The sequence below is a fragment of the Neopelma chrysocephalum genome, unplaced genomic scaffold (genome assembly GCF_003984885.1).
Source record: "Neopelma chrysocephalum unplaced genomic scaffold, ASM398488v2 Primary Assembly neopelma1_252, whole genome shotgun sequence".
NCBI classification, from domain to species: domain Eukaryota; kingdom Metazoa; phylum Chordata; class Aves; order Passeriformes; family Pipridae; genus Neopelma; species Neopelma chrysocephalum.
Window position 1 is genome coordinate 1,909,074 of NW_020897914.1, and position 27,820 is coordinate 1,936,893.

The 27,820-nt window shown below is 44.6% G+C and overlaps 1 protein-coding gene across 2 annotated transcripts in view; it reads left to right on the forward strand.

Annotated features, from left to right (window-relative positions):
• STAG1 (stromal antigen 1) overlaps window positions 1-27,820 on the forward strand; it is a 162,584-nt gene that overhangs the window by 83,316 nt on the left and 51,448 nt on the right. For both annotated transcript variants that reach the window (XM_027703865.1, XM_027703866.1), the window contains exons 6-10: window positions 8,096-8,172; window positions 11,779-11,983; window positions 14,530-14,681; window positions 18,394-18,467; window positions 23,810-23,933. In XM_027703865.1, coding sequence (XP_027559666.1) covers window positions 8,096-8,172; window positions 11,779-11,983; window positions 14,530-14,681; window positions 18,394-18,467; window positions 23,810-23,933 — 632 coding nt within the window. The remainder of the gene's footprint in view (window positions 1-8,095; window positions 8,173-11,778; window positions 11,984-14,529; window positions 14,682-18,393; window positions 18,468-23,809; window positions 23,934-27,820) is intronic.

A 27,820-nucleotide genomic window follows, 5' to 3' on the forward strand; every position in this document is an offset into this window, starting at 1 on the left:
CTGGTTATTACATTATCCCACCCCTGAAGTTGTGTTATAACCAGAGATACTTGGTTATTACATTATCCCACCCCTGAAGTTATAACCAGAGACACCTGGTTACTACATTATCCCACCCCTGAAGTTGTGTTATAACCAGAGACAGCTGGTGCCCAGCCTCAGTTCCCACAGCAGGGACTGGTGGCATGTTGGGAGCTCCCCCCCAGCCCAGGCCTGGGCACAGGGGTGGTGCTGTGGCCTCAGCCATGGCAGTGGCATTGTCGCTGCACCCTTGGCTGCAGAACTGCTTACCCAGCACCAGTGTGCTCCTGTTTGGCTTGTCTGGCTCCTCTGCTGTCACTGGGTGCCCCTGGGAAGTGTCTGGCTCTGCTGTCTTTGCACCCTCAGCTCAGATATTCACACAGACAGGATCCCCCTGAGAGGGGGCAGAGCTCAGGCCCAGGCTGAGCCCCTCTTGTCTCTGAGAGAAGCTGAGGTGGGGGCATGTTCCCAGGGCAGCTGATGGGGGAGTGCAGAGGTAAAAGCAGCCTTTGATAAAGGCACTCAGGGTAGATACACCTAAATGGACTTAATCCAGATATTTACATTGTTGTAGCTTACGCTTAACTTTGAGCTCAACCTCCAAACTCCCTCTGTTTATGTTGCTGGATTTGAGTCACTCCCAAGAGCAGGCACCCAAAGGCTGCTTCCACACAGGCACTGACCAGCTGGAGTTACTCACAGTTTGCTCCAGGAGCAAACTGTCATTGGGAATAATCTGAAAATAAAACCTCTATGCTTGGCAGTGCTCTCAGAGGCCAAGTTAAGAATTAGAAATAGAGGACAAATTTATATGTGTATGTATTAGAAACAAAAGAAAAATCTCTCTCTCGAACTTGCATTGCACCTCGTCTTGAGCATTGAATGTAATTGTGACCATCCCACTTCCAAAAGGATATACAAATTTAGAGAGAAGAACCCAAGCAGTGGGGTAAAGAATGGTAAATGGAGGAATAGTTATTAATTGTGTTGCAAATAAAATGATCAGGCAGCAGCTTTAGGGACAGAATGATGTCCCTTCTGAAGGGTGTGCAGGGAAGCTGCAGGTTGTGTTGGACATGCAAGGTACACAGGAGTTAAGAGCTGACAGATCCACCAGCAGCTTTAAATCCAGCAGTCCCAGTGTGGCTTGGCCCTGCAGCCCAGCACACCCTGAGCTCATCTCATGATGCCTTGTGCTTGCACCACTGCTGACACCCCGTGCACACTGCTGGGTTCAGAGCTCCCTGGGTCACCCTGTGTTCCATCACATCCCCAGGGAATGTTCCCAGACATCCCCTGACAGCTCATGGGCAGGAAGCTGCAGCCCTCAGTGGCTCCCAGAAAGGGATCTTGGCACCAGCACTGGGGGAACAGGGGAAGGTTTCCGAGGAGCAGATCTTGGGTGTGTGCTTTGCCTCTCTCCTCAAGCCTGAGTGTCCTGGCTGGTCACAGCCTTCTCATTCAGCACAGTGAACTGACTGGGGCGGGGCAGGGTGTGGCTGCAGGATGATGGAGGTTCTGGATGCTTCCAGGTGCAGAAGACATTCCCAGGAACAAACTGCTGCCTTTGGGGCAGCAAAGGCTCCTGAGCTTTTCACTCATGTTCACGTCATTTGCTGTTGTTCAGGTCTGACAAAAAGGGTGGCTGCCATGTGAGAATTGCTACTTGAAGCCATCAAAGCCTGAGAAGATCTATTTTGTGAAATAATTTAGTACAAATACTAGATTGCTAGTTTAGTGTCTTTGATTATTAATTATTTGGCTTCTTGGTACTCGGTGACATGAACGTGGGGATGCAAAGCAGGTCACACTTCCCAAACGCACGTCCTGTAGAGCAAAACAGCATCACCTGCCTTACACCCAGAGCAAGGAAGTTTCCTTTATGAAACTTCTAAGACTTGAGCACATGGAGTGTACCATTTCTGATGCACTAAATTATGTAGCCTACTTCTTTTTCTGCTAGCAGTCTGTGGAATCAGCATGCTTTCTTCCTGAAGAGCTTTATTTGCCACTTTATGGCTCAGAAATCCTTCGGCAGTGTTGGCTCTCAGCTGTCATTCTGGCTATTCTGAAGAATTCTGTCACCAGCAAACTGTCTGCTCCATTATTACCCTGTCTTTCAAAGGATTTATATCTGCTATGTAGCCTATTTTATCAGCACTTTTACATAGAAAGATCTGTTGATAGGTTCATTCTGTTCTGAAAACTGACCATTTTTGCTATCTTTGTTTTCCTGTCTTTTAATATGAAAACTTTCTTACCTGTGCTTCCTTTAAGAAAATATGAGGGAGATCATTATAGGATTTTGAAAATGTCCACGTGTTCCTAACTGTATGACTTTTATCTGGTTATTGATGCCTCATGGAGCTGCAGGGGGTTTGCGAAGCACGACTTGCCAGACGTGCCATCAGCCTTGAGCAGGCCCAGCAGTTGTGTCCAGCACAGCAATCCCAGTTACCCACGTGTGGGTCTCCCTGGCTGGAGCCCCGTTCCCCACGCTGCCCTGGGCCGATCCTTACCCAGGGAACAGTGCCCTCAGCCCAGCCCTGAGCAGCCAGTGGCTCCAGGAGAATGCCCAGCCTGTCCCTCATCCACTGAGCAGGTCACCCTGTCACAGGAGGAGATTAGAACCTGCCTTTGATAAACCCTGGCTGAGCCCCATCCCTAAAACTAAAGTTTTTTGTAAATTGAGGTGTCCACACTGGGCGAGATGTTTCCCTTTAGCCTGAATTTGGTGTGAAAGGCCAGCAGAAACAGTTCAGCTGATTTTCTGAATGACAGTAAGGAAGAAGGGTTTCCTTTCTTATGTATAAGCTACATAAACCAGTGCAGTAATGGATTTCTGGGCCTTGTGTAATGAAGGAGGTAGAATTCCCAATGCTTTAGGAGTGTTCCCTGGGAGTGTGCCTGTTTGTGCCTCAGTCACTGACAGTGTATGTGGTATGAACATGTCACTGTGGCCATGGGATGAGCCCAGGGAGGGGACTGGGGGTGGCAGTCAGGCAGTGGGAGCACAGAGCACCAAAGGGCCCTTCAGGATGGTGGGAGGACTCCAAGAGCCAAAGTTTCCTCATTCCAGAGTCAACATTTCCTTTCAGATTTTCTCAGCTTTAATGACACGTGACCATAAACATGGTGACCCTAATGGAGTTCTCTGTAGTGACTTTCCTAGTCTTTAATTCCAGAAGATTGCTGGGAAGGATTTTTAGCAAAATCAGCATCTGAAAATTCCGGAAAAGGAGCTTGCCACTAAATCCTTGTCCTGTGTAACATTTCCCTTTGTTCTGAAATCCAGAATAGCCTTCCTGAACGTGTCTGGGTGGTGCCAGCAGGGAGGGAAGCCAGAGCTCCTTCTGTGCACAGGTCCTGTGGTCTGTAGGATGGACTGTGAGCCAGCAAGGTAGGAAGGGCAGAGACAGAGGCTGCACTGCTGCTCTCCCTCGGTGTATTGAGGTGCAGGGGGCTGGGAGATGAAGGGAGTTAAACCAGGTAGGTGTCATCAAGGAGTAGAGTAGAGCAAGTTAAGGGTTTCCAGTGAATTCTTGTAACTAGTGGTGACAAGGTTTTGATACAAAAGGTGAAAAACTCAGATGGAAAACACTCTCCTCCAGAGGTAATTCTCATCACTGGGATGGCAATTTAAATGAGCCCAGGCATTAGAATAATAATATTCCTAGTTCTGTGAGAGCCAAATGAAGGGCAAAACAATGATAATAATCTTCAAAAGAGGAAGAGACTGTACTGAAAAATATATAAGTTCTGTGTGGGAAACACAACCAAGGAAAAAATAAGAGTTTCCTGTTCCAAAAATTCTATTCTAGACTCAAGTGTAAAATAACCTAAGGCAAAGGAGGAATGGGAATTATAGCAAGAGAACTACTTGTTTTGGTCATGGGCTGTGCAACAGTCTGAAAACCATCATGGAATGTGAAAAATCAAATGATTAAAGGTAAAGATTCAGGAATTGCAGAAACTCGATGGACAAAATCAGAGCAGTGCATCAAATATGGAAAACAGTTAAAGGTAACAAAATTCTCTTCTGGTAGGTAAATGAATAAGCAGAAGGTCAGTTAGAGAATTGGGCTGCAGCAGGAGAGGGCACCTTCCCTGCTGAATTGTGTGTGAGGCCTTAACGTTGCAAACAGATTTCAGAGAACACATTCAAACATATTTTGGGAACTGACAGATACTTGTTTCAGTTTTGTTGTAGGAGAGGAGACTTGGGTGAACCATTAGAATTCTGTTTAACATTTGTCTGTGATTCTTGTTTGACAAGGTTGTACTTGCACAGGACTGTAGTTATTCTCCCACTGGGGTTCTTGCTGATTTGTTCAGTAAGAGTTCACTGTTGAAAGCTGCTCTGAGGATGAGATGGGTCTGTGTCTCTGAGGAACTCCCTGGCCTTTGAATGTTGCTTCACTGGCAGCAGGACTTGGGCAGTGTGGAGTCCCTGCTGCAGGAAGACTTGGGGAATACACCAACAAAAACTCTTCTATTCCTGTGTGTGCTGCAGTTCAACAAAGTGCTTAGGTTGGCTTCTCTCTAGAGTGCTGACTTCTGGGTTCAGTAAAGACTTTCAGTTTTCCAGCACAGAAATCCATAGAAAGTCGGGAGCCCTGGTGGGGTTTGGGAGTCTCAGCATCTCCTTGGATGTGCTTTGACTTTGCCAGTAGTGTTTCCATTTGGATTAATGATTAATACCTGTTGATTCCAGGGAGGGAAGAGCTTCTGCAGTGTTCATGTGTGAGCATGAGCAAGGCACAGAACACAAACCTGTGTGCTGCCCTGAGTAATTTGTGGGGAGCTTCAGGCAGCTCTGTTCTGGGACCAGAAGTGCTACAGAAGGGTACCATGGCCCAGGCTAAGCAGTGAGAAATAACCTGCTCCAGGTGCTTTGACTTCAGCCTTTGTTTATCTTTCACGTGGAGATTTGTCACTGCCACTTCTGAGATGATGAAAAACTGCACTGATGGACATTAGAGAAGTGGATTCTTTCTTATGATCTAAATTCCAAGTGGGGAGAAAGGTATAAGAGATGCACATTGAGTGATACTAAGGGAGAGAAATACTGCCCATCCAGCAATTCTGTAATCACCATCCATCCTTGCAAGATTTTTATTAAACTTGCCCTCTCTTGGCAGTTCCAGCAGCCCAGATTAATTCCCAGTGCTCTGATCCCCACTAGCAACTTGGAGCTGATGCAAAAGAGTACACTGCCTTTTTCATATGATGCTTTCCAGGGCAAATCTTCTGGTGTTTTCATCTCCATGCCTTTATAAATCTTTCTGCTGTTTTTCCAATTTGTCCACAGTTTAGGGGTTTTTTCATCCAGTTTTGTATAGGCCCTTTTAGTCTTTCTCTTCTCTCTTTGAAATAAAGTTGTGTCCTCTGTATGGGTTTTTTCTCTGCACTTTTGCAGGCTGGGTTGGGTGGTATGATTAATTATTGACAAATTAAATTGGTACTTGCCTTAGCTGAAAGTTAAACTGGAATTTGGTAATTAAGGATATGGACTTGCATGTCAATGAGAAGACTTCTTAAAACACAATATATGTGAATAGGTCTGAACTGAGAACTTAGTCCTGAAGTAGAATAGGCTTCTCAACTTCTAGTGAGCTAAGACAATTCAGATCCTATTCACTAAATACAGAGTGAGAGCTTCATGATAGAGGTAAAACTCAGCTTCAAAATGATAGAAGACTGGCAGCAGCATGGGTAAGACTGTGGGGATGCATTCCACTCCTTCGATTGTATTCTATAGAAAATCTGTTCTGTTTTAAGGATGCACTTTAAAATGGCAGAGTTTTACTTTTCACTAATGGCAGGAACTCTGAATGTTGCTGCCCATTGCAGTGTGGGAATGTGGTGATGACACCATGGAACCTGCTGTGGGCAGAGCTTTCACAGCCCATTTACAGAGTGCTCCATCTCCATCCATGTGCCAGCAAAGCCAGTGGGGCTGTCTTTTGGCTGGAGGGGGGAAGGTGGTGGGAGGAAAAGGCTTCAGGTGCCCACTGCCAGATAAGTAGAAACTCTCATTGTGCCTCCTGTAAACTTTGCCATAGAAGGTGGAGGAAGAAAGGAGAGCTGACAGTGACTGGGTGGTGCTGTTCATCTCCACTCCTTCAGTGCTTGCTGGCACTGCCCTGGCAGAGCTGAGCTCTCCTGCACCCCTGGGATGCATCAGGAGTGGTTTCATCCCTCTCCCAAGGAACTGAGCCAGTGTTTGTTTGGGGGGATGTGTAGGATCCCCCCAGCCTCACCTGTAACCCTGCAGGGGATCGGGGAAACCCTCGGGTGCCCGGCACGGAGCTGGTGCTCTGTCAGTTCTGGGCACACAAAGGGAGGGGCCTGGCCATGATCCCACAGAAACTGAAGCTCTTCCAGGTTATTAAGAAAAGTCATAAACAGATAGGAATAAGACTGGGATCAGGGCTCTAAAGCAGTAAGATAACAAAGGTCAGGAGGTCACTGACTGACTGAGGGGTGTGTTGCCAGTGAGAAGAGCAGCAGATGCAGCAGGCAGGGACAGAAGGGGGTTCCTGCACCTGAGGGGGGTTTCCAAGAACACCTGTTTGTGTCAGTACTGAGCCATACTGGGAAGCTGCTGCACTTGATCAAAACAAAACTCTCAGTGGTGGGGGAAATATTAAAATCTATCTGCATGTACAGGTGATTTCTGAGCTGATAAAACACACCTTCAGTGGTCACATGATCGTATTCTCTTGGGCTCCTGGTTTTATATGGATATATTGCATTGCTAATTGTTTATTAATAATATGGAAACACCAAGCACAAATTTGTCATTGTCAGAACTGAGGTTGACAGTGTTACCTGGTATGAAATAGATACCAATTAAATATTATTTCATGAAGAAGCAAAACCAATTCAAGAAATCACTTTTTAATTTGCATTGTAAACCGATCTCCCAGTAACATACAGAGGCTCTGACTGTGCTGGCATGTTTTGAAATGTGGATGTTTCTAATGCTTCTTTTTCAAGGAATAAAATACCAGAATTAAAACATTCCCATAATATTCAGTATGTTTAAACTATCCTTATTTCTCCCTCATACAGGGATAATACTGCTCGCTGCTAAGCTGCTTCTCTTAGGGTTTGAATTTTTGAAGCCATGCAGTGGATCATTAATCCAATTGAACTTTCTGCAGAAGCTGTGGGACTTACTCTTTTGTGGTGTTAATGATGTTGGGATGGATTCTGTAGCTCTGCAGTTCGCTTAATTTTTCTGCATTTCCTGCATTAACAAAAGAAGATTGTGAAGTGACGAAGAGAAGATCAGGCAGCAGCAAAGAAAATGTCTCTGTGTTGTCTTGGGTGATGTCATTGGGTATTTAGATAGTCTCTAGCTCCAAGAGTCAAAATACTTTGTCTGTACTAAATGAATTTGGATCATGTCACAAGAATTGTCATTTATGGCCACTGTGTTGTTACATTTCAATTTTGGAAGCTTGGTTGGATTCCCAGTGAAGAGTTAATCCCATCAGCTTGGCTGTTGGGGTACTGAGGGGAATGCAGCACCCAGAGGGAGGAGTGACTCAGCCACAGGTGCTGCTGCTGGGCCTGGGAGCCCTGGGATGGGCAGGACTTGCCTCCGTCCCTGAGCCGTGCTGGGGCTCAGCTGGGCACTGCCATCACTGCCTGGCACTGCCATCACTGCCTGGCTCTGGGATCCAGGGCTGGGCACACAGAGGGCACAGCTGGAACTGCAACATGGGCTTTGTTTGATCTTGCACACCAAATGAGAACACTGGGCACCTGCAGCCAGGACACGAGTCCCCATTGCTGTCACTGCTGCCTTGCACTGGCTTGGCTGCCAAGAGGAAAAGATGGAAATGTCACTAACTCCTGGTTTGAAAGCACATTACAGGACAAGTGGTTTCTTTTTACCTATTTCTTCAGGAGACAGCCTTGTTCAAAGCATTCCTGTTATTGTTGCACTCCATACTCTTGTGTGTATTGTTGAGCTGTTCCTTTAGCAGCAGGAAAGCATTGAGACTTTGACATTCCAAAAATGGGTTGTGTTAACTTCTGTTTTTCTTTCACTGCGTTACAGGTACAGTAAGAATTGAAATGTTTAGGAACATGCAAAATGCAGAAATCATAAGGAAAATGACAGAAGAATTTGATGAGGTAGAGTATACAAGTAGTTCTTTAAACATTATGAAATATATTACTGTGTACTTCTATCTTAAATTAAAAATGCAATGGGCAAAAAAACAGTGGGGAAGCAATGTCTCAGTATGGGAAATTGCACTGACAAGCAAAGCAGGGAATTTTGCTGTTGGATGAGGAATAACAAGCCAGCATGAGCTTTAGGAAAGAGATAAATGGTATTATTTATAAGGAACAACCAACAAGTAATACAGTAATTTGAAAGGTGGTTATAGTCACTCACCTTGACAGGTCAGTGCCGTGGGTTGGGTAAGCCCTGGATCTGAAATACTGGTACTGAAAAGTTGGGAATTAGCCAGCTTAAGGTCAGAAGTCTAGTGTCACACAAAAGCAGGGAGCAGGGTCATTCCAGGGTGTCACAGAGCCAGGTCTGACTGTACAAGAACCACCTGGGACCGTGTGAGCCCTGGGCTGGACCCATGGAGACCCTCCTGGCTCTTTGTGTGGCTTTGGGGACACCCTTGTGTGTGTGTCTGTCCTGGATCAGGGAGAGGAGCACAGGAGGAACTGTGGAGCTCTGATCCCACTGCCCCTGGCAGTGCCATTCTGGGCCCTGATATTCACCTCCTGAAATGCCACCACACAACAAAGAACTCCAGGGCCCTGAGACGTGCAGAGCCCTGAGACAGGACTGCAGCACTGGTACCATTGGGCTGTTTTCTGTGTGCAAAGTAATGGTTTGTTCCTTTGAAATGGCAATTTAAACCAAATAGGAACTTGACATGAAAAGTACCATTTTGGAACAGTGATACAGAAAGAAATACTCTTTCAGAAGATCTAAGCATTTAGTTGAAAACAAGTGTGTTACAAGTCAGACTGTGTGTCTTCTGTCCAAATAAACGTGTTCCTAATGGGGAATGCTTTTTAGCTTTGAGGTTTTCAAACTGTGTTTCCTTTGATTTTCATGTATAAAAAGGTGGATATTCTGAGTGTTCCTTTTATTTAATGAGGAAAACAAATGCTGAGACAGGAATTTTCTGTAGGACAGCAATGTCTGTCTGATCAATTCTAAATGGAATGCCAAGGCTGTGGTTCAGAAAGTTAAGCAGGAAAACTATAAATAGAAGCACTGCTCCTTCTCAGGATTTCCTTCTGCATGATTTCCATCTTGTTCATGGCCTTCAGCAGAAGATGTTTCACTGAACACCTGACTGCAGCCATGGGGTGCTCCTTTGCTGTGCTCAGGTGTTCAGGCAGTTTGTGTACATGGACAGAGAATAAAATTTGGGTGTCCAGTGATGAGCCAAAGGATTGTAAAAATACATGCTGCGTTCTGGCTAAGTTACTTTTGCTTTTTAAAACATCACCAAGCAGAGTTATTAAAATGCAGTGGTGTAGTTTAAATTTTACTGGGGTCATTTAAAAACCAGCATTGGATATGGTGTGTAGTCCAGTCCCATCATACAAAATAAGGGCACTGTCCAAAGGCCGAAGAACTTTGATTTTGCCCAAGGGGAGGTTGTCCCACAGTTGATGGAAGAAAGTATTTTTCAAAAAACACTTTTCAAAAACTGTCAAAGTTGTTTCTCAAAGGAGAAACAACCACTTCCTTATGCAGGGCATGAATGTCCCTAAAAGCAGCACGTCTCAGGGAGTTACAGGGTGCATGAGCTTTCTTTCTCAATTACCTAAAACTTCTCAGAGCTTTTACAGTTCTAACAACTGTAGCTTCTGCCTTAACACTTGAATGGATTTGTGAGAGAATTTGTGGGGTTTAGTATAAAAGCATCAAGTTGTCAGTCTTAGACTGCAACTTGGTGAATATTCTGTCCTCTAGGATTATCTGTTGGCATTTCCCTTGTGACACCTCTGCCAGTAGCCCAGAAATCCCAACTGCCCCATTGTTCCATCAGTGCTGCAGGAATCATTTGGCTGCTGGCCCCAGTTGGTGCATTTAGGGCAGAGATTGAAGCCTTGATTTTCCTCCTCATGAATGGAGCAGTGCCTGTGCAGGATTTAAATGATGGAAATAACTCTTCATTGCTGCCACAAGTTCAATTTGAGGCGGGGAATTCCATGGACGTGGATTGGCTACACTGTTTGGGTGCTTGGCTTATGAGCAGAGGCATTTTGTAGGTGGATTGCCTCATAATTCTTGTGTTAGAGTTTAGCAGGTGAACAAAGGCTTGGTTTGCTTTGACTTCTCTGAGTGTTGGACCATCAAGTATCACATCAGTGTCACTAATGTATCATGTTTTTATTGGTGTTCAACAGTAAAAGATCCACTAAATGGGTTTTACTGTAAATTCATTCTTCCCACTTCAGCCAGGTGAGGTGTTTTCAGGACAGTCTCCAGAAGCCTTTTGAAAGGGTTGTGTGATTTGGGATTGCAGGTAAAAATACACCACACATATGTGAGTGGTTACACACAGCCCTAGAGATTCTGAGGAGCTGCTCCAAAACTCTGCATATCCCCACCTCTGGAAAGTGTAATTATGTACCAAAGTTCATGTGCAGAGGTCCATCAGCTCATTTTGGTATGGTTGAAATGTGTGGGATTTGATTAAATTTGAGGGGCAGGGGTTTTGCTGCAGAGGAATGTAATATGTAAAGTTTAAGCACAAGGCTATTTGATTGCAGCTCCTCTACACCTACATTACCACCTTTACATGGTTCAGTCTGGGCAGTACGACATGTCCTGAGGAGCAAAGAGCTTGTTCTGCACAAAAACACAGAATAAATATGTACAAATGGATTTAACTTTGGTACTACTGACTTCTTATCCTGGGGGAGAGATTGAGGCTGGAGCATTATTGCCCTGATGGTTTGGATAATCTGGAATTGGCTTACAAACCAGGTGGCCAGGGAGGTGGTATTCAGGCTTTTTCAGGGAAGGGGCAAAAAGCATTTTCTGATTCTGTGGGACTGGTCTCACTGAAATGCAGTTTGAACAGTGGAGTGAGAACAGTCAGGGCAGACTTGGAGAGGAATTAAAGGAACTGAGTGTTTACATGCCTACTCCAGTCTTGTAATAGCTTTTTGAAGATGGAGTGGATGAATCTCTAGTAAAATTTCCATTTCCTCTGTCAGAAGGCAAGTTTTGCCTCTAGAAAAAGGTTATGTTTATAAGCTAAAACAGAGCAGTGTTTGCTTTCTGAAAAGATCTCAAGTAAACTTGAGCAAAGCAAAGTCTGTGAGGAGGGGCAGCCAGTTGAATAGAATATTAACCTGGAGTTGAAGTGGGGCTGGAGAGTGACAGCTTTCAATTACACAAGCCTTTCTTTAGGTTTTGACCTTAAATAATTGGAAATATTCCTTTCTCATGCTTTCCCCCCACTTCCTAACCCAGGACACAAGGAAAAGAATTGAGTCTGGATACGTATTTTGGACTGTATAGAGCCAATAGTGCAAGTGTAAAACAGTTACAATGAAGTCTTTGCAAAAGTGGTTTCGTGCCCCCGAGTTTCCCCATTTATTGAAGAATAATGTGGGTTTTATTTGTTATTCTTCCTTGGCTTGAAGGAACACGAGCTTAGAAATCTAGCCCAGGATGGCTACAACAACATCAAAATAACAAGTGGGCAGACTCTCAACACTCCCTGTTTTGCTTTCCCTGCCCTGCAGGACAGTGGGGACTATCCCCTTACCATGCCCGGGCCCCAGTGGAAGAAGTTCCGCTCCAACTTCTGCGAGTTCATCGGGGTCCTGATCCGGCAGTGCCAGTACAGCATCATCTACGACGAGTACATGATGGACACGGTGATCTCCCTGCTCACAGGGCTCTCTGACTCCCAGGTCAGGGCCTTCAGGCACACCAGTACCTTGGCTGGTAAGTGAGTGCTTGGGGACAGCTGCTGCAGAGGGAGAGCTCCTCCTGCCTTGGCTTGGATTTGACCAGCACTTAGAATCATAGAGTCATAGAATCAGCTGGGTTGGAAGGGACCTCCGAGATCATCAAGTCCAACCCTTGATCCAACCCCGCTGTGGTTCCCAGCCCATGGCACTGATGCCACATCCAGTCTCTTCTTAAACACCTCCAGGGACGGAGAATCCACCACTTCCCTGGGCAGCCCATTCCAATGGCTGATCACCCTCTCTGGAAAGAAATTCTTTCTAATATCCAACCTAAACCTCCCCTGGCACAGCTGAAGACCCTGAGCCCTCTTGTCTTGCTGAGAGTTGCCTGGGAAAAGAGACCAACCCCCACCTGGCTCCCCCCTCCTGTCAGGGAGTTGCAGAGAGTGAGGAGGTCTCCCCTGAGCCTCCTCTTCTCCAGGCTGAGCCCCCCCAGCTCCCTCAGCCTCTCCTCATAGGACTTGTGCTCCAGTCCCTTCCCCAGCCTCGTTGCTCTCCTCTGGACCTGCTCCAGGACCTCAATATCCTTCCTGAGCTGAGGGGCCCAGAACTGGACACTTAGAACTGTGGAAAGCTTGAGCAAAGCCAGGTACCATATATGGTACAGCTGTACTCAAAATACACTTTTTAGTTTGGAAAGGAGTAGGTGGGCACTGAGTCTCAGGGGTTCTGGTCGTACCCAGAGGCCTCCAGTGGATCCTCAGAATCAGAAGTGTTGTGCTTATGTCTTGTAGTTTGTTATTAGTTGTTCCTTTATTGTATAGAATGTCTTAATAATTTTGTATTTTAGAGTACAAATTCATTCTTAAGGAGTGTCAAGACAATTTTATTATCAGAGAGTTTCTGTCCATTAAGAACAGTCTGACCTTCACTCTGGAGAAGTGTTAGGTTTGGGAGCACTGGGCCAAGGGTGAAGGGCTCCAGCCACACCACACCTTTCATACAACTGCCTGCATGTAAGGAGAGCCCTGGGTGCAGCATTAGATAGGAATAGGCTTTTCTAGAGTGTGTTTCATCAGACCTCCATGTCTGCTGTAAGATGGATGAATTGCTCTCTACAAGTAACTGTTTTTCTCCAATTACAAAGTAATGCCAGGCTTGGATGTTGCTGCCTAAAGCTGGTGATGTCAGGTGACAAGGAACACATTTTATTGCAAGGTTCACCTTTACAGAGATGTGTCACAATCTGAATATTGCTACAGCCAGTATTTGTTACTGATTTAGTCTTTCCACAATCAACCTCATACAATTGTGCTCAGTTTCTGAGTGTAATACCCAGTGTCCAACAGAGTCAGTCAGAATTTGTTGACAATTTCATCTCTCTTTATGAATTGAAGCAAGAGGCAGATTTCCAATGATACTGAAAAAACAACTCAAATCTGGAGTGGAGTTTGATTTTAAAATTGAAACCCCAAACCTTCAGTTCACAGTGACTGAACTCTTGTAAACCCATCCCCTCGTGCTCTTCACGTTACTCAGCAATGGGCTGGTAAAACCTTGAATTATGCAGGTGAAACCTTCCAGGTTTAGAGTTTCCTCTACAAGTGGAGCATTCAAAGGTGAGCACTGTTTGAGCCACAGGTAACCTGCTGGAAATACCTGCCTGTTATTTAAGCTGTATGCCTTTCCATCTGATGCCATCTGCAATCCCAGGGGATTTTGATTTGCTATTTGCTCAGATTGGGGTTGATTGTTTCATAGGGAAGAGTTTATGGAGTGGGGTCTGCACACTGTCCCTTGGATTGGTTGGTCCATCCCTGCATGGGATGTTTGGGAAGTATGAGGGGCTTGATTGAAAAGGCAGGAAACAGCCCCACGCGTTTGAGATGTTACCCAGGGCCTCTGCTCTGTGGAAGAAGGAGTTCCCGTTGTTTGGAATGGATTGTGTAGCTGGAAACTTGTATCAAGGAAAAGCTGAAGCTGAAGCCAAAGTTATCCCAACTAACTTCAGTTACTGCAGCAGTTACACTGTACCTGACAGTGTGCTGGGAACAGGACCTGCCAGAGATCTCCAGCACTTACCACTGACAATACCAGCGACATTTACTTATTTGTTTGCTTGTTTTAACGAGCTTGAGAGCTTTGTTTTGATTCTGCAGATTGCCTTCAAGCTGTGTTTGCACATGTAATTATGCTGCTGTCCTGCAGAGCAGAGGTCCACATGATGCCGTGGAGCTCAGTTTTGATCGAGTTTATGAAAATCTACTTGTAGAATTTCAGTTCTGAAAGGAGTGTTTTTAAGGTCCTTGTTTTCAGTTTTCCTCTGTGCCAGTCAATTTGAATGAGAAATTATTCACTGTAGCAAGAAACTTAAGGCAAGAAGTACCTGTGGGTTCCCAGCTTTGAGCAGTAGCAGGATAAGTCAGAGCAGCTTCTCTTCCCCACTGGTGAGGTTGCTTTCCAGGTGGCTGTGTGCCAGGGGGAGGTGGGTGTTTCCTGAGAGTGTGCATGTGCTGAGGAAATGGGGGTTTTAGCTCTGATTACAGGTAAAGACTCAAGTTCTGTCTTCTGCCTTTGCAGCTATGAAGCTTATGACTGCTCTTGTGAATGTTGCCTTAAACCTGAGCATCCATCAGGATAATACACAGAGGCAGTATGAAGCTGAGAGGAACAAAATGATTGGCAAAAGAGCTAATGAGAGATTGGAGCTGCTGCTTCAGAAAAGAAAAGAGGCAAGTGAAAAGATGATTTTTTTTTGCCTGTTCATGTGCATTCCCTCCAACAGAAAGCCCAGGGTGGTTTGTGACTCGAGTGCCATGGTTAGAAAGAGATGAGTTCTGCAGTGGTGTTTGTGTGACCTCAGCCCTATTACTTGGGCTGCATTAAATCCTGTGTGAACACATTCAGCTGAGTTTGGGCCTGTTTTGCACTCACAGGATGATTCCTGTTCTCAGGCTTCTCTGTATGACCAGGCAGGAAGAGTCTCAAGTTGTAAGTAGTGACTGTTCTGATTATGCCAAGACATTCTGAGGAGAGGATCACACTGTCCCTCCCTGCACTGCCCATTTCTCCCTCTGGTCCTTGCAGTTATTCCATAGTGTCTCATTACTGCTTCTTGTTGGAGCTGCTTTCAAGGAACACTGCAGTGGGGCTGTAGAACCTGGGCTCAGGGACAAGAAGCTGGGGAGACATTAAAGTCACTTTTCAAAAGTATCAGTCTGGCATTAGGCAAGAAAAACCATTAGAAGGTTGCTGTAATCATCTCAAAATAATTTAAAGTATTATATCATAGGAAATTTCAGTTTAGAGTTGTCCTTAAAAGAAACTTAAAGGTGACAATTAGAATATTAATGCATATACAGCCAAACAGCCATAATCTGTAAAGATGCCAAGTAAAACTCACGAGAGTGATTGAAAAATTGAAGTTTATATGACTTTGATTAAAATTTTTTATTTTTAATATATTAGTTTTGAATATATTTCCTCCGCCACAGTTTTACTCTGTGGTAATTAAGGATGTCTGGGTGCTTTACCTGTGTGCACCTTAGATTCTTTTAGGTATAACTTTGACTCAGAATTGCTTGACTTTATAGTCTTTGTTTGGGGATAATTACAATTATGTATTTTTTTTTTTACCCCTATATCCTTAACACAATTATATTTAGTTTTCACAGTTTTTAAAAATCATGCATTAAGGCACAAAGTAAGAACAATCTCTCCATGCAAGAGAAACCTTTTAAATGACATATCAAATGGAGTGCCAGCTTTAAAGCATTTTGAAAAGCAAAATAGCTGGAACAGAGTTTGTATTGCAGTTCCTGACATAATGCTGTGTATTCCCAGGGTTTAACTGTGCTGAATTTACAGGATATTCTGTGCTGGCACTTTGTTAAACGATTCTTTTGATGAAGTGCCATCATAATAAACCCTCCTAAGCACATCCACACGTGTTTATCTTCCTCAAGTGCCCGAGGGACAGCTCCCAGGCTGAGTGTGGCAGGTGAGTGTGAGGCAGAGGAGGTGGAGCCGTGGCTGAGTGTCCATTGCCCTGTTACCCCTGCAGAGGATGGGGGAGCCTTCGTGGGGCTCTGCCTTGTCAGGGCCCCTCTCAGCTCAGCTGGGGGATTTATGGAGCAATCTGCCACCAAACACAGCAAGTTGTGTTGTAGCTGCTGCCAGGAATTCAAATCTCCTGCTTGTCATACATGTCTTTCTGAGCTTCTGAAACTGCCTGCAGAGTCAACAAGAGAGTGTTTCCCTCATTCCTCACTTAGGTTCAGGAGTGGGGAGCATTAAATCACTTTTGCGTTGGTAAGAGCAGGAATCCCGAGACACAGATGTTCTCTCAAGATGCCTGAAGTTAAGCACTCAGATTCAAATGCATGATCTAGAAAAGCTGAGAGTGTAAAAAGCAATTACAGTTTCAGAGAAAATTCATTACTGAATCTAAAATACCATCTGGGAATTGTATCCTTTAAATGTTAGTACACAGAGGTAGAAGGGAGCTCACATGGACCTACTGAATGGCTGATTCTGCTTCTGTACCAGCTCTGCCCCAGCACCTGGAGACCTGGACCAGATGATTTGCATTGATAGTGAGCTGTGAATCCTGGGCAGAAGAGGGAGGAAGCCATCCATGCTGTCCCTTCATCTGTGCTGCTTCATTTTGCTCTCACACTAATGTCATCTTCAGTGTCTCAACTGTCTCTTGGCTCAGGAAGCCCAGTCTGTCCCACCTCCCTTCTGTGCTGTGTTCACATCCCAATGATTCCTGCCCAAGTTCTCCAGGAGCTCCCCTTTCCCTGTCAGGTCTGGGGTAGTTTCTCACAAAGCCTCCTGAGGCTCCTTGCTTCATTCCCATCCCCATTTTCCTGCACACCCTGTGCCTCTACCCCCATGTTCCTGTGGATGTTTGCCTGCCTGCGGAGTCACCCAGTGGAGGAGTGATTAGAAATTCATGCTCCCCTTTGGGTTATGAATTCTTGAGCAAGCACTTAGTCTGTGCATATTTGGGTTGAGCTGATGCTGAAAGCAGGGCTGTTCCCAGAAGCCATGTCTAGATATGCTTGTTTTGTGTAGAGCCCTGTGGTGTACACAGAGCTGGGGGGGCACCAGCTTTACCCCTTGTACAGAATCCCTTTTACTGTGGAATTCATTTCTTTGGCAGGTTTTTGGCAATTCAGTCAAGAACACCTCATGCCTTGTTTTCCCCATGTGCAAAATGGAGACAGCACCTCCTTACATTTTAGGAAACTGGGAGGCTTCATTGACTGATTTCTGCAAGCTCATTATGCTCTTACCTGGAAGATACTGTAGAAATATTTATAAACATGACTTGAAAAACATAAGCCCCTGGGTGAAAGTGTTTATGAGCTCCTGCCATGCAGGAAGTCAAAGCAGCTGCCTCTGGCTGTGAAATATTTTATCTGTTAAATATGCACACCCACAATTATCCAGGTTTCATTATTTTATACATATGTGCACTCTGTTCTAGCAAGGCTCTGTTGTGGTTTTTGTGCTGAAAATATGGGCACATTTCCATTCCCACACATCACGGGGCCCTGCTTGGACAAAAGAAACACCTCATGGAAGAACGAGGGCTCTGGATGTGGGAGCAGGGCTGCTTCTAGAGCTGAGTGTATAAAATTGGTGCCATCTTATTCAAAAAGATGCATTTAGGTGTAATTAAGACATACTTACTTAGTGTAGTACAAAAGCTGACAGTATGAGAATGCTGTAATTAATTCCAAGTTGTGTTAGCATATTCATTGGCACAAGGTGAGCTTCCAATAGCACTTGCAAAACATGCTCGTACTATGTAGGAAATATAAAGTTTTTTAAAAAACCACTCATATTTATAAAACACCTTTTTCATTTGGGATTGGGCTTTGCTTGGGTTTGGTTTGGCTTTTTGCAGCCTAAGGCCTGGATGTCACGTGTGCTCCAATTCTGGAAAGTGTCCTGGTTCTGAAACCCAGTTACCCTGGGTGCTGAAGTTTGAAACAACTGACAGACTTAAGACTGAGAACATCTTTAGCTACTGTCTGTAAACTGAGCATTAATTTTGTCCAAATTAATCTTTGCAGCTGTCACTCCCTCAGCTCTGTCTCCCTGTGAACACAGCACTGCTGACATTACTGAACACGTCTCTGCTTGTCTTATTTTCAGTAGCAAAAATTGGTGATCACTTCAAAGGCCTCATCTGAAACTGCATTGATGTTTGTAGTGAATGTTGATTTTCTTCCATTAAGACATTGCGTGTGTAAAAGTAAATATTTATACGTATGTGCACACAATACAGGCACATGCTGGAAAAGCAGAAATGGAGATTCCTCTAAGGTGCTCTTCCGTGGTCTTCCAGTGTTTCCCAACCAGGAATTGTAGAATATCAAATTATAACAAGCAATGGGATTTTATTTATTTGTTTTGTTTTGTTTTTTGCAGCTACAAGAAAACCAAGATGAAATCGAGAATATGATGAACTCTATTTTTAAGGGTATATTTGTTCATAGATACCGGTAAGGAAATGCTAACAAAGTACAGCCATAACAAATGGCAGGGGCAGTTTCTGTGCTGATTCTCTTGTGCTGTAATATTGTAGATGCCACAAAAGCACTATGAAAAACACTTGAAGTTGTGGAAGAACATATTAGGTGTAACCCCCCCTTAATTCCACAATAGAGCCCATCCACACAACTTTGTTCTAATTCAGTAAAATGGCTTTAAAGAGCTGTGGGAACGTGGGCTTTGAATGTCTGTGATTTGAAAGGAAGAGTTGTCCAAGGTGGGAGCTCAGGCTGGACATACCTTAAGAATCATCAAATGATCACTGCATATCGTGGGCAGGCAGCTGTGGCTGCTCAGTGTCTTCAGCCTTCCTGGCCTTTTGTATGGCTTGGATGTGAAGCAGATTGGGAATATGGCTTGTCAGAGAGCAGTAGTCTTTTAAAATAGATTTAGGGTTGTTTTACATCACAAGATGCCTCAGAGCACCTGCAGCACCTTAGTGCAACCAGCTCTTTAAATGTTAATTGACTTACTGAAGTCGGAAGATAAAATTCAAGGATACTAAACTATGCAATTAACCTTTCAGTTTTAAATTCTGGTTTAAAAGTTTGGAATTTATGAAATCTTTTAGAAAAATGGCGGAAAGCAAGAAAGAGTGTATGAACAGGGGGTTAGAAGGTGGTGAGAAGCCCATAGTTCAGTTGGACAGAGGGGTGATTGTAAATATGGAGAAAAACAAGCAGGAAAGCTGGACAGGTTTGTGCTGAGAAATATGTGAGTGTGCCCCGTGGAGCTGGAGCTTGGATCTTCAGTACCCAGCCTGGTCTGGAAGGGAAGGTTGTAGTTTATGGTCAGTCAGCCTTGAGCTGCCTGGCAACAGCAGGGTGGGTGTAGGGCCAGCAGGTAAAGGAGGGTGTTGGGTCAGCAGAGCACTCCCTGTTTCCTGAGGAAAGCAGCTTCCACGGCAGGGAGGTAAAAAAACTGAAGAAATGAAACCCTAAGAGTGTTCCCATTTCTGTCCCCTCAGAATTCAGCATATTATATCAAACAAGAAGTCACTTGAAAATATTTTCCTAGTAGTTCATGCTCTTGTGTGGGGTTGGGAAAAGACTCTACCTGTTATGGTCTGCAGGCTGGTTTTATCCTCCCAGGCCTGGGGGGATAAAACTGGAAAGCATTTCAAACTATTATCTGCTTTCATAATTTCTTAAGCATTCCTTCTCTCAGGCAGTTCAAATGTTTTATAAACTTGACATGATTTTACAGTCCTTAGACCAAGTGGTAATGATTTCAAAAGAATGTTATTTTAATTACTCCCAGAGAATAAATCCTGTCCCATAATGGGATTCAGCCTCAGCCACAGTGATTCATGCCTAGGGACCTTTGTAACTTAAATTACAAATCCTTGATCTAAACAAAACCCCCAGAACTCTTTCATTCAGATTGTCTTCCTACTGCTGTTCTTTCTGTAGATTGGCTTCAAATGTACTGGAAGATTCCAATGCTCACTTCTCTCATTAAAGAAAAAAAAAGACTTACAGAAACAGCTAAACAGTTTTCTAGGTGTAATGCTAGTCTAGTGTTAACAGCAGATTTGGTGGAAAATTGAGATATTCCTAATAAAGGCACAAGAAATGTCCTCACCTCATTGCATATTTCCTTATCTTGTTCCTGAATCACTTTTTCTCAGTATTTCTGTGCTGGTTATGACATATTTGATTGTCCATTAATTTTATTTTTAATCTAAAACTGAGAGCATCAAAAGGAAGATGTGAGAGTAAATTCAGGGTCAAGGTGCTGAGCTCGTGTTGACCATAAAGCGGCAGAGATGGTGATGGGAAGAATTCTGATTACAGTCCTACTTCATAATATCCTTTTGTTTTCAGTGCTCACAGAACTTTTCCTCTAGATGTGACTGTCCCCCAAAACAGAACTAGGACAGTTTTGGGGTCTGGCAGAGCAGAATGGGGCTCCTGGGCCTGAGGGAAGCGGTGGGTGCGGGGTTTGTGCAGGGCACTGAGCTGTCCTGAGGGGATATTTGGGCAGGACTGACAGGAAAGGTAAAACTGGCAAAATCTAGATGGCATTGCCATTTTTAAGGGGGGAAGATGCTTGTCTCCTTCCAAGGTGTTGCTTTCTCTCCTGCTGAGTAAATAGGAGGATGGTGACAAGTTACATGGGAATTGCACTCTGGGAAACAAGAGGGTTGCATGAGCAAAAACTAGAGGGGATCTTGGATGGCAGTTTTGTGAGGAAACAAAAACCAGTCAGCACAGGGAAATGAAAACCCAAACCAAACCAGTGAAAAATCCTTTTCCCTCCACCCTAAATGTATTATCCTAAGGAGGTGAAACATGTCTTCTAGATGACACGAAAATGTATTATGTTTTTGTGTCTTTATGGAGTCCGGAAAAACAGGTAGAAAAGACATTTTTGTCCAGTTCTCCTCATAATTACATCCTCAAAAAGTTTACAAACTGCTGAGCAGCCCAAGAGACAGGCCCATTTGGGTTCAACTGTATGTTACTGTAGAGCTGCAGCATTCCCTGTCCCTTGGGTGAGTGGGGATTTGGGATTCCAGCTCTCAGAAAGCCTCAGGCAGGTGAGGTACCCTCTGTTCTGTCTGTGAGGAAGTTGTGTCATGGGTGATCTCTGTACCAAGAGTAGGAACTGTGACCAGGAGCTAACCTGTACTGAACTGTGTAAAGATTAGAGTTTAATGGCAGGGAATTATCTAATGCATAGCAAAGGTATAAAGGTTTTTGGGCTGTATTGTGTTTGATACAGCATTGTATGGGCATGGAGTGTGTGTTAGTGATTCCTGCAAGGACACGAGGGGTTTGAGTTGGTGAGAGTTACCTGGGAGATGCTGGTGGGGTGGGAAAGGCTGTCACACAAGTTCTCCTGCCTCTTCAGCAACTCGAGTGTGTTTGCTAGTCCCACATGCCTTATTCATGATTCTTTCCCATTTTCAATTATACTGAAGGTGTTAAATTTTTATTATACTAAAATCTTTTAATCAGTGGAATAGCCTTTTTTTTTTTTTTTTTAAATTAGCAGCTTGGAGTGAGTGTCTGTCCATAGTGCCTGGGGATCCCAGAGAAGCTTTTCAATCAAGGAGCAGTTTTTCCCTGTCTGCCTGGGGAAGATTGAATGCATGCTTACAGAAAACATCGTTTCTCCTGATTTTTGGCTGGCTGTGCTGCATGATTAAATAGTTGTTGACATTTGGGTTCTTTTTGGGATTGCCATTAAATCCTTCCAAAATTCTTCACAGTCAGTAAATTTCTAAGGTGGTGAAATATCCTACTTGGATGTGAGGCCCTGGGCTGTCATCCCCTCGTGGAAATGCCTTTGTGGCTCCTTTGTGTTGTTGTGGCTGCCCTTTTTTCTTGATGCACACAGGCCAGTCCTTCAGACTGGGCTGTAAGTCTTGCATTCTTGCTTTTAAAATAGTTGTAAAGTAATTCCATACAAGGGAATTGCTAATCTAGTTTAGTATGAAGCAGTACACAATTAAATATACATATATGAATATATTCATGGTTTTAATTCAGACTTGTCTCCATTGTGCTGCATTCCCCATAACGAATGCAATTGCTAACCCTTGAATGTGATATTTTAGCACAACTGTCCTTACACTTCTCAGCCCGTTTGAGAAATGCCCATCCTGTGGTTTGTCTGCACTGTAGGTGGACACCTGCCCTGGTTCTGAGGTTGGGGAGCCTTCAGGGGGTTTGTCAGAGCAGCTCCAGGGGCTGTGTTTGGGAGTTCCTGAGGTCGGGGTGTGTCTCATGGGCAGACAGGGCTGGCAGTGGTGGGGGACATTCCCCAGAGTTTCCCTCCCGTTCCTGCAGCAAATGCCTGCTTTGTGCTGTTCCACCAGTACAGTTTCCTCCCTAGAGTTTAGAATTCCTGTAGAGGTTTCCCACCTGGCCCTGTGTGACACAGTGACTCCTGTGGAGCTGTGGGTGTCACCTCGGAGTCTGGAAGGTCATGGACAGTGCAGTGGCACTGAGGGAGGTGGAGCAGCCGGAGGTGGAAGTACATAGGCAGTTCCATTCTGGAGTGATCATGGCTTTGTTACACTGCTTTGGGGGTGTGAACTTGTGCAAGAAGTGTCTTGACCATAAGAGTGAGTGTATTTTATTTATATTCTGTAAAATCGAAGACTTTAGGAAAAATACATTTTCTCTTATTTTGCAATTATTCTCTTACTTGGAGCTTGGAGTTTCTCTTTCTTTTTTTCTGTAAATTAAATTTCATTTTGGGGCTCTGTTGGTCTGTTTTAGAATTAAATTGATGTTTATTACTTTTCCGAAAAGTAATAAAACTTTTTTAATAAAAATACAGAACAGGAATCTCAATTACAAGCAAGTCCAGTGTTTGTTAAGCACCAGGCATTCCCTTCTTCTGTGCAGCGGCTCTTTCTGTTCCTCTTTTCTTGCAGCTGAAGTTTGGAGCTGTGAAGCAGTGCCAGCTGGAGTGGCACAAGTGCTTTCTCACAGTAGCAGATGTCTCAGAGCTGAGATGACTGAAGGGCCAGATGGCCCCAGTCCCTTTCCCGTTGTTGAGCCGTCGTTCCTCATTAGTGGCTGTGCCTTGCTCCCTGTCAGGCAGGCACAGAGTGCCAATCACATGGAAATCCTGCCCATCCCTCAGCTCTCTGGTGATCTCTCCAGACACTTTCCTGCTGCCCCTCCTCAGGGAGCAGCTGCTGAGTCTGCTGAGATGTGTCTCTGCCTCTCCCATCACTTACCACAGTCAGAATGGAGGAGAAAAGGAAGAAAACTGGAGGGAACCAGTGTTGAAGTGCAAACATTCCCCTGGGGTTTGGGGTAGGGCTTTCATGTGGGGCATGAAACGAGATCTGTTTATGTACCAAATTCCATTCTGCTCCTCTGGCAGGTGCCTTTGGTTAGACCAAATAACTTTTCCCACTTTGCAATGGTTCTACACCTCGAGCTGGAGACAACCAGGGCTGCAAAGCAAATGTCAGGGACATGGTATCAGAAACAATTGTCCAGAGAAGGGTTGTAGCTTGGATCATAATTCTTTTTGAAAAGAGAGAGGTCAAAAATGGAGTAAAAGACTGTGAAGCAAACTAGGGTGAGAATTGTTTTACATAGTGGAAATATCATATCAGAATATAGAAACACTGAAATTATTAGATCAGTGAGTTCAGGGACAAAGGAACAGAAAATCAGTGAGATGGCAGTGGGAGCAGTGACAGGTCTTACCTAGTGAGGCTCATCAAAAGTAAAAGCAAAGTATTACAGATAGGGCAAGGGGAATGAGAAGTAAATGCTCTGTACTCTGGTTCATGCTTGTTCTGTCCTTTTTTCCTTGGTAGTGATGCTATTGCTGAAATTAGAGCTGTCTGTATTGAAGAAATTGGAGTCTGGATGAAGATGTACAGTGATGCCTTCCTGAATGATAGTTATTTAAAATATGTTGGCTGGACACTACACGACAGGGTAAGTATTGTGTATTTATTGTGTATTCCTGCCCTTGTGTTACTTATGTTACTGCCCAGGCCATGCTTTGAGTGTCGTCCTTGGCTTATAAAGAGATTGTTGTGTTCTCTGACCTGCTCCCTTCAAACCAGGCTGTCTCTAGGGCTGTGCTCACACTGGGATGCAGCACTCCCAGGCTGCCTTGGTTCCTCTGCTGTTGGTGTTCTCAGGCTCTGATGGAACATGGTGGTAGATACGTTTCCACAATGCCTTTCTTCTGATTACAAGAGAAAGAGAAGCCTCCTCAGGCCACCCCTGAGAACCTCTGTGTCTGAAGCAGGATGGAACAGAGATTTCCACGTCTTCCGTTTACATTGCCCAAAGGTTAGGGGCAAGAACATCTCTGGAACCCCAACAGACACCACTGGCTCCACAACCAGTGGAGTTCTCATCAATTCACTTTCCCTTGAAGAATCTTTTCAAGGTTCCCTTTAGCTTTTTCTTCAAAAACTTGTTGAAACGCCAGGTGGAAGCAAAAGGATTTGTATCCAGAGGGGCTCTTCTGTGTCAGCACAGCTCTCAGTGCTGGTGGCACCCACAGCACACTCTGTGGGGTGGGAACAGCTGTGAGACCCACCCAGGTCCTGCAGCAGGAATAGCCCCTTCTGAACACTGGTGGAGCAGGGCTTTGCACTCTGACTTGGGGGTGTTGTATACCAGGCAGAAGTGGGACTGGCTGTCCTACTCCCACCAAAACCTCTAGAAACACTTGTTTTACTCTAAACTCTTTGCTAACATTATCCAAAGAAAACAAAGGAGACCTACCTGTGCTGTTGAAATGTTCATTAAATTCCAGCATCCTGATTCAGACCATTCTCATCTTCTAGAAGCACTGGTGGAAGGAATTAAAAGTTTTCAAGTTCATTCTGATGACTTGCATAACTGATATCTAACAGCTGATTCTTTAAAAAGATGATTTTTCAGTAACTTCAAACATCATATTAACATAGAGGATATGACTCGATCACTCGTTTGCTGAATCACAGGATGTTCTGGGTTGGAAGGGACTCACAAGGATCCTCAAGTCCAGCTGAAGAAGTCTGAACAAGATCAGTTAGAGAGGCTTCCACAAGTGGAAGAAGTTGGCTGCTGCTGGTTCTTGCAGCTACAGCTGACAGGGATCTGCATTCTGCCTTGATTTGGATGAGCAATTTCCTTGTTAAGAGTATCCTCTATGCTCTAGAGACTGGACATGGGATTTCTTCCTCTCTAAACATGAAGTTCTCAAACTTTTTCTTTACAAACTTTCCCCAAACTTTTACATTAGATCTCACTGTACAGAAGTTGAGCAGGAGGAGGATCCTGCTCAGTGCTGCACTGGACCACGAGCAGTGTGGAGTCCAGAGACACAACCCTGTGTGTCAGGAAAGCTTGGACATGGAACACGGCCATCCCAGGGCATGGAGGCAGAGCTGCTGCTCAGCTGTGCCCCCTTGGTACCATTGTGTGCCTCACTGGTGCCATGCTGCAGGAGGGAAGATAAATCAGTGGGGAGGGCAGCTCAGAGGGGAGCATTAGCATTTGACATGTGCTGGAGGGCTTCATTTGTTACTGGGACTTATAATTTAAAATAAATTCTCCCTTGAATAATTGCAGTGCATCTCTGGGAGCACATCCTGAACCTTGCAAAACATTTCCACAAAGCAGCACTTGCAGAATGTAGTCAGGGTTGCAGTTGGCAGCTCTCAGCCCCTTGCAGTGTCTGTGAAGTCCATCCATCTCTCCCATCCCTCCTTTAACCATCTGTGAAATGCAGCCATTCCTCACGGCGCTGTCTCTGACTGGTGTCAGCTTCCCACACCCTTATCTGTCACATCCACAGATTTCTCATGTCATGTCCAATACTTTCTCACATCCTCTTCAGTTAGTTTAACCTCAGGCCAGGGTCTAGTCATCTGCCTGCAGCCTTGACATATGTTTGTACCTCAGCTTTTTAAAAATTGACATGTTCCTTCATGCCAGAGAAATTTTAAATTATGGTGTTATGGTAAAAAAATGGCCCATCTGGACCAGGCACAGAGGAATTCTGTCAGGCTGCTCTCCTGCCTCTGCTCTGGAGTATTTGTCGTTGCAGGCCTCAGAAGTGCCTTGGGGTTTTAAGTCTTTAAATCACTGGTTAATCTGTTTAATGTGAAGGTGTATGTGATAGGTGATATTTTTTATTGCTGCAGTGTATATTTGATGTATAGAGTGAGACAGATTGTGGGTACAATGGGAAGAGTCTGGGGCAGGTGAGCCACGTGTCAAAGCATGAAAAGGGAGAGAATGGAGAGAAAGAGACATTTGGGGAGGCACAGAAAGGAGGAGGAAGAATAGATTGGAAAAAGAGGGAATAAGAACCAATTAAAAATGCAAACCACCCAGAAGTACAAGATCCCTTAACAGCCTGGTTTTCATTGGCACTGCCTGAAAAACTTCCCAGCTGGTAGCCAAGTTCCTTGATTTTGCTTGGCTTTGATCAGGAGACAGTTTTTGCTATGATTGGTATTTAAAATATTGAAAAATGAAGATGGAGGCAATAGCCATAAGGTATTGCATTGCACATGAACAGAAGTCACCCCAAAATGATCACCTCCTTTGGAAGTTGGTGCTACAAAAAGGAGAGGAGGCAGCAGTGCAGGACATTCCTGAGCAGTTTCATATTCTACTCCAGAAGACATACAAATGAAACCACAGAGAACACAGAAGTTTAGTTCTCTAATTTGGGAAATCCTTAGATTTTGTATGTTAATCCTGTCTCTTTCCCAGACTTTAGACAAATGTTTATAGGGCTTTTTGGTTTTTGTAGATTCTCATCTGAATGTGGTTTTCAAGGTCTGCCTTTCTCTCCTTTTAAGCTTTTTTTTCGTTCCCATAAGCATAAATTAAATTATCAACTATAATATAATTGCATTAAAAAAACCTCCTTAAAAAAAAGTGTTAAATCAGACTGTTCAGTCTTAATTTTCTCCTGCCTCATTGATGCCTGGAACTGTTTTGAAACCATAATTGTGTCTCTAGATACCAAGACAGTCCAGGTTCTTAAACCAGTTCCTAACACATCCAAAACCACATTTTCCTTTGCATTCCTCTGCTTTGCTTATTGTCTATTCCTGTGAAAAGGCTGAACCCAGGCTCCTCTGAAGCAGATGTTCCTCTTGTGCTCAACCTCCTAATTAATTCACTCATTCATTAGGTTCATCTCTTAGTTTACTAAGTCTCTTCCTGTCCTTCCTGTCCCTCCTGCTGGCCTAAGTTTCTTAGGAATCACCCTAACTCAGCATTCCCACCCACGTCCTTCCTCACTAGAAGGTGTCTGGGTGTTACAAGCTCCTGGTCCTTGGATGATTCTCAGTTACCAACACACTTCTTGTGCATGGCCTGGTGCTGCTCTGTGGCACATGGCTGCTCCTCCATTCTGCACTTTGTGTATCCACCTTCACTCCTGCCTTTCTTTGCTCCTTGTGCTGGTCAATGCTGTTTAGGCTTCCCAGGGCGTTCCTGTCCCTGATCTCCACTGACTTGGTTTTAAATCCTTCCTAACAGGGTTAACAAGCTGATGTGCAGGGGCTCTTCTCGCTCCAAAGAGATGAATTCCATCCTTGACCAGCAGTTTAAAACCAGACCTTTAGGCTGTCAGAGAGTCCTCCTCCTCTCATTCTCCTGCCAGGAAGGGCAGTCATTTTTCGGGGAGTGCCTCTGTGTCTCCTGGTCTCTCTCTCAGCCAGAGGGACCAGGTGTGACAAACCTTTCTCTCCTCCTCCCCTGCTCCTGTGGTGCCTCGGGCATGGGAGTGGCAGGACAGTGCCCTGTGCCAGGACACTTCTGGCAGCCCCTGGCTGGAGTCCCCTGGCAGGACACACAGGGAC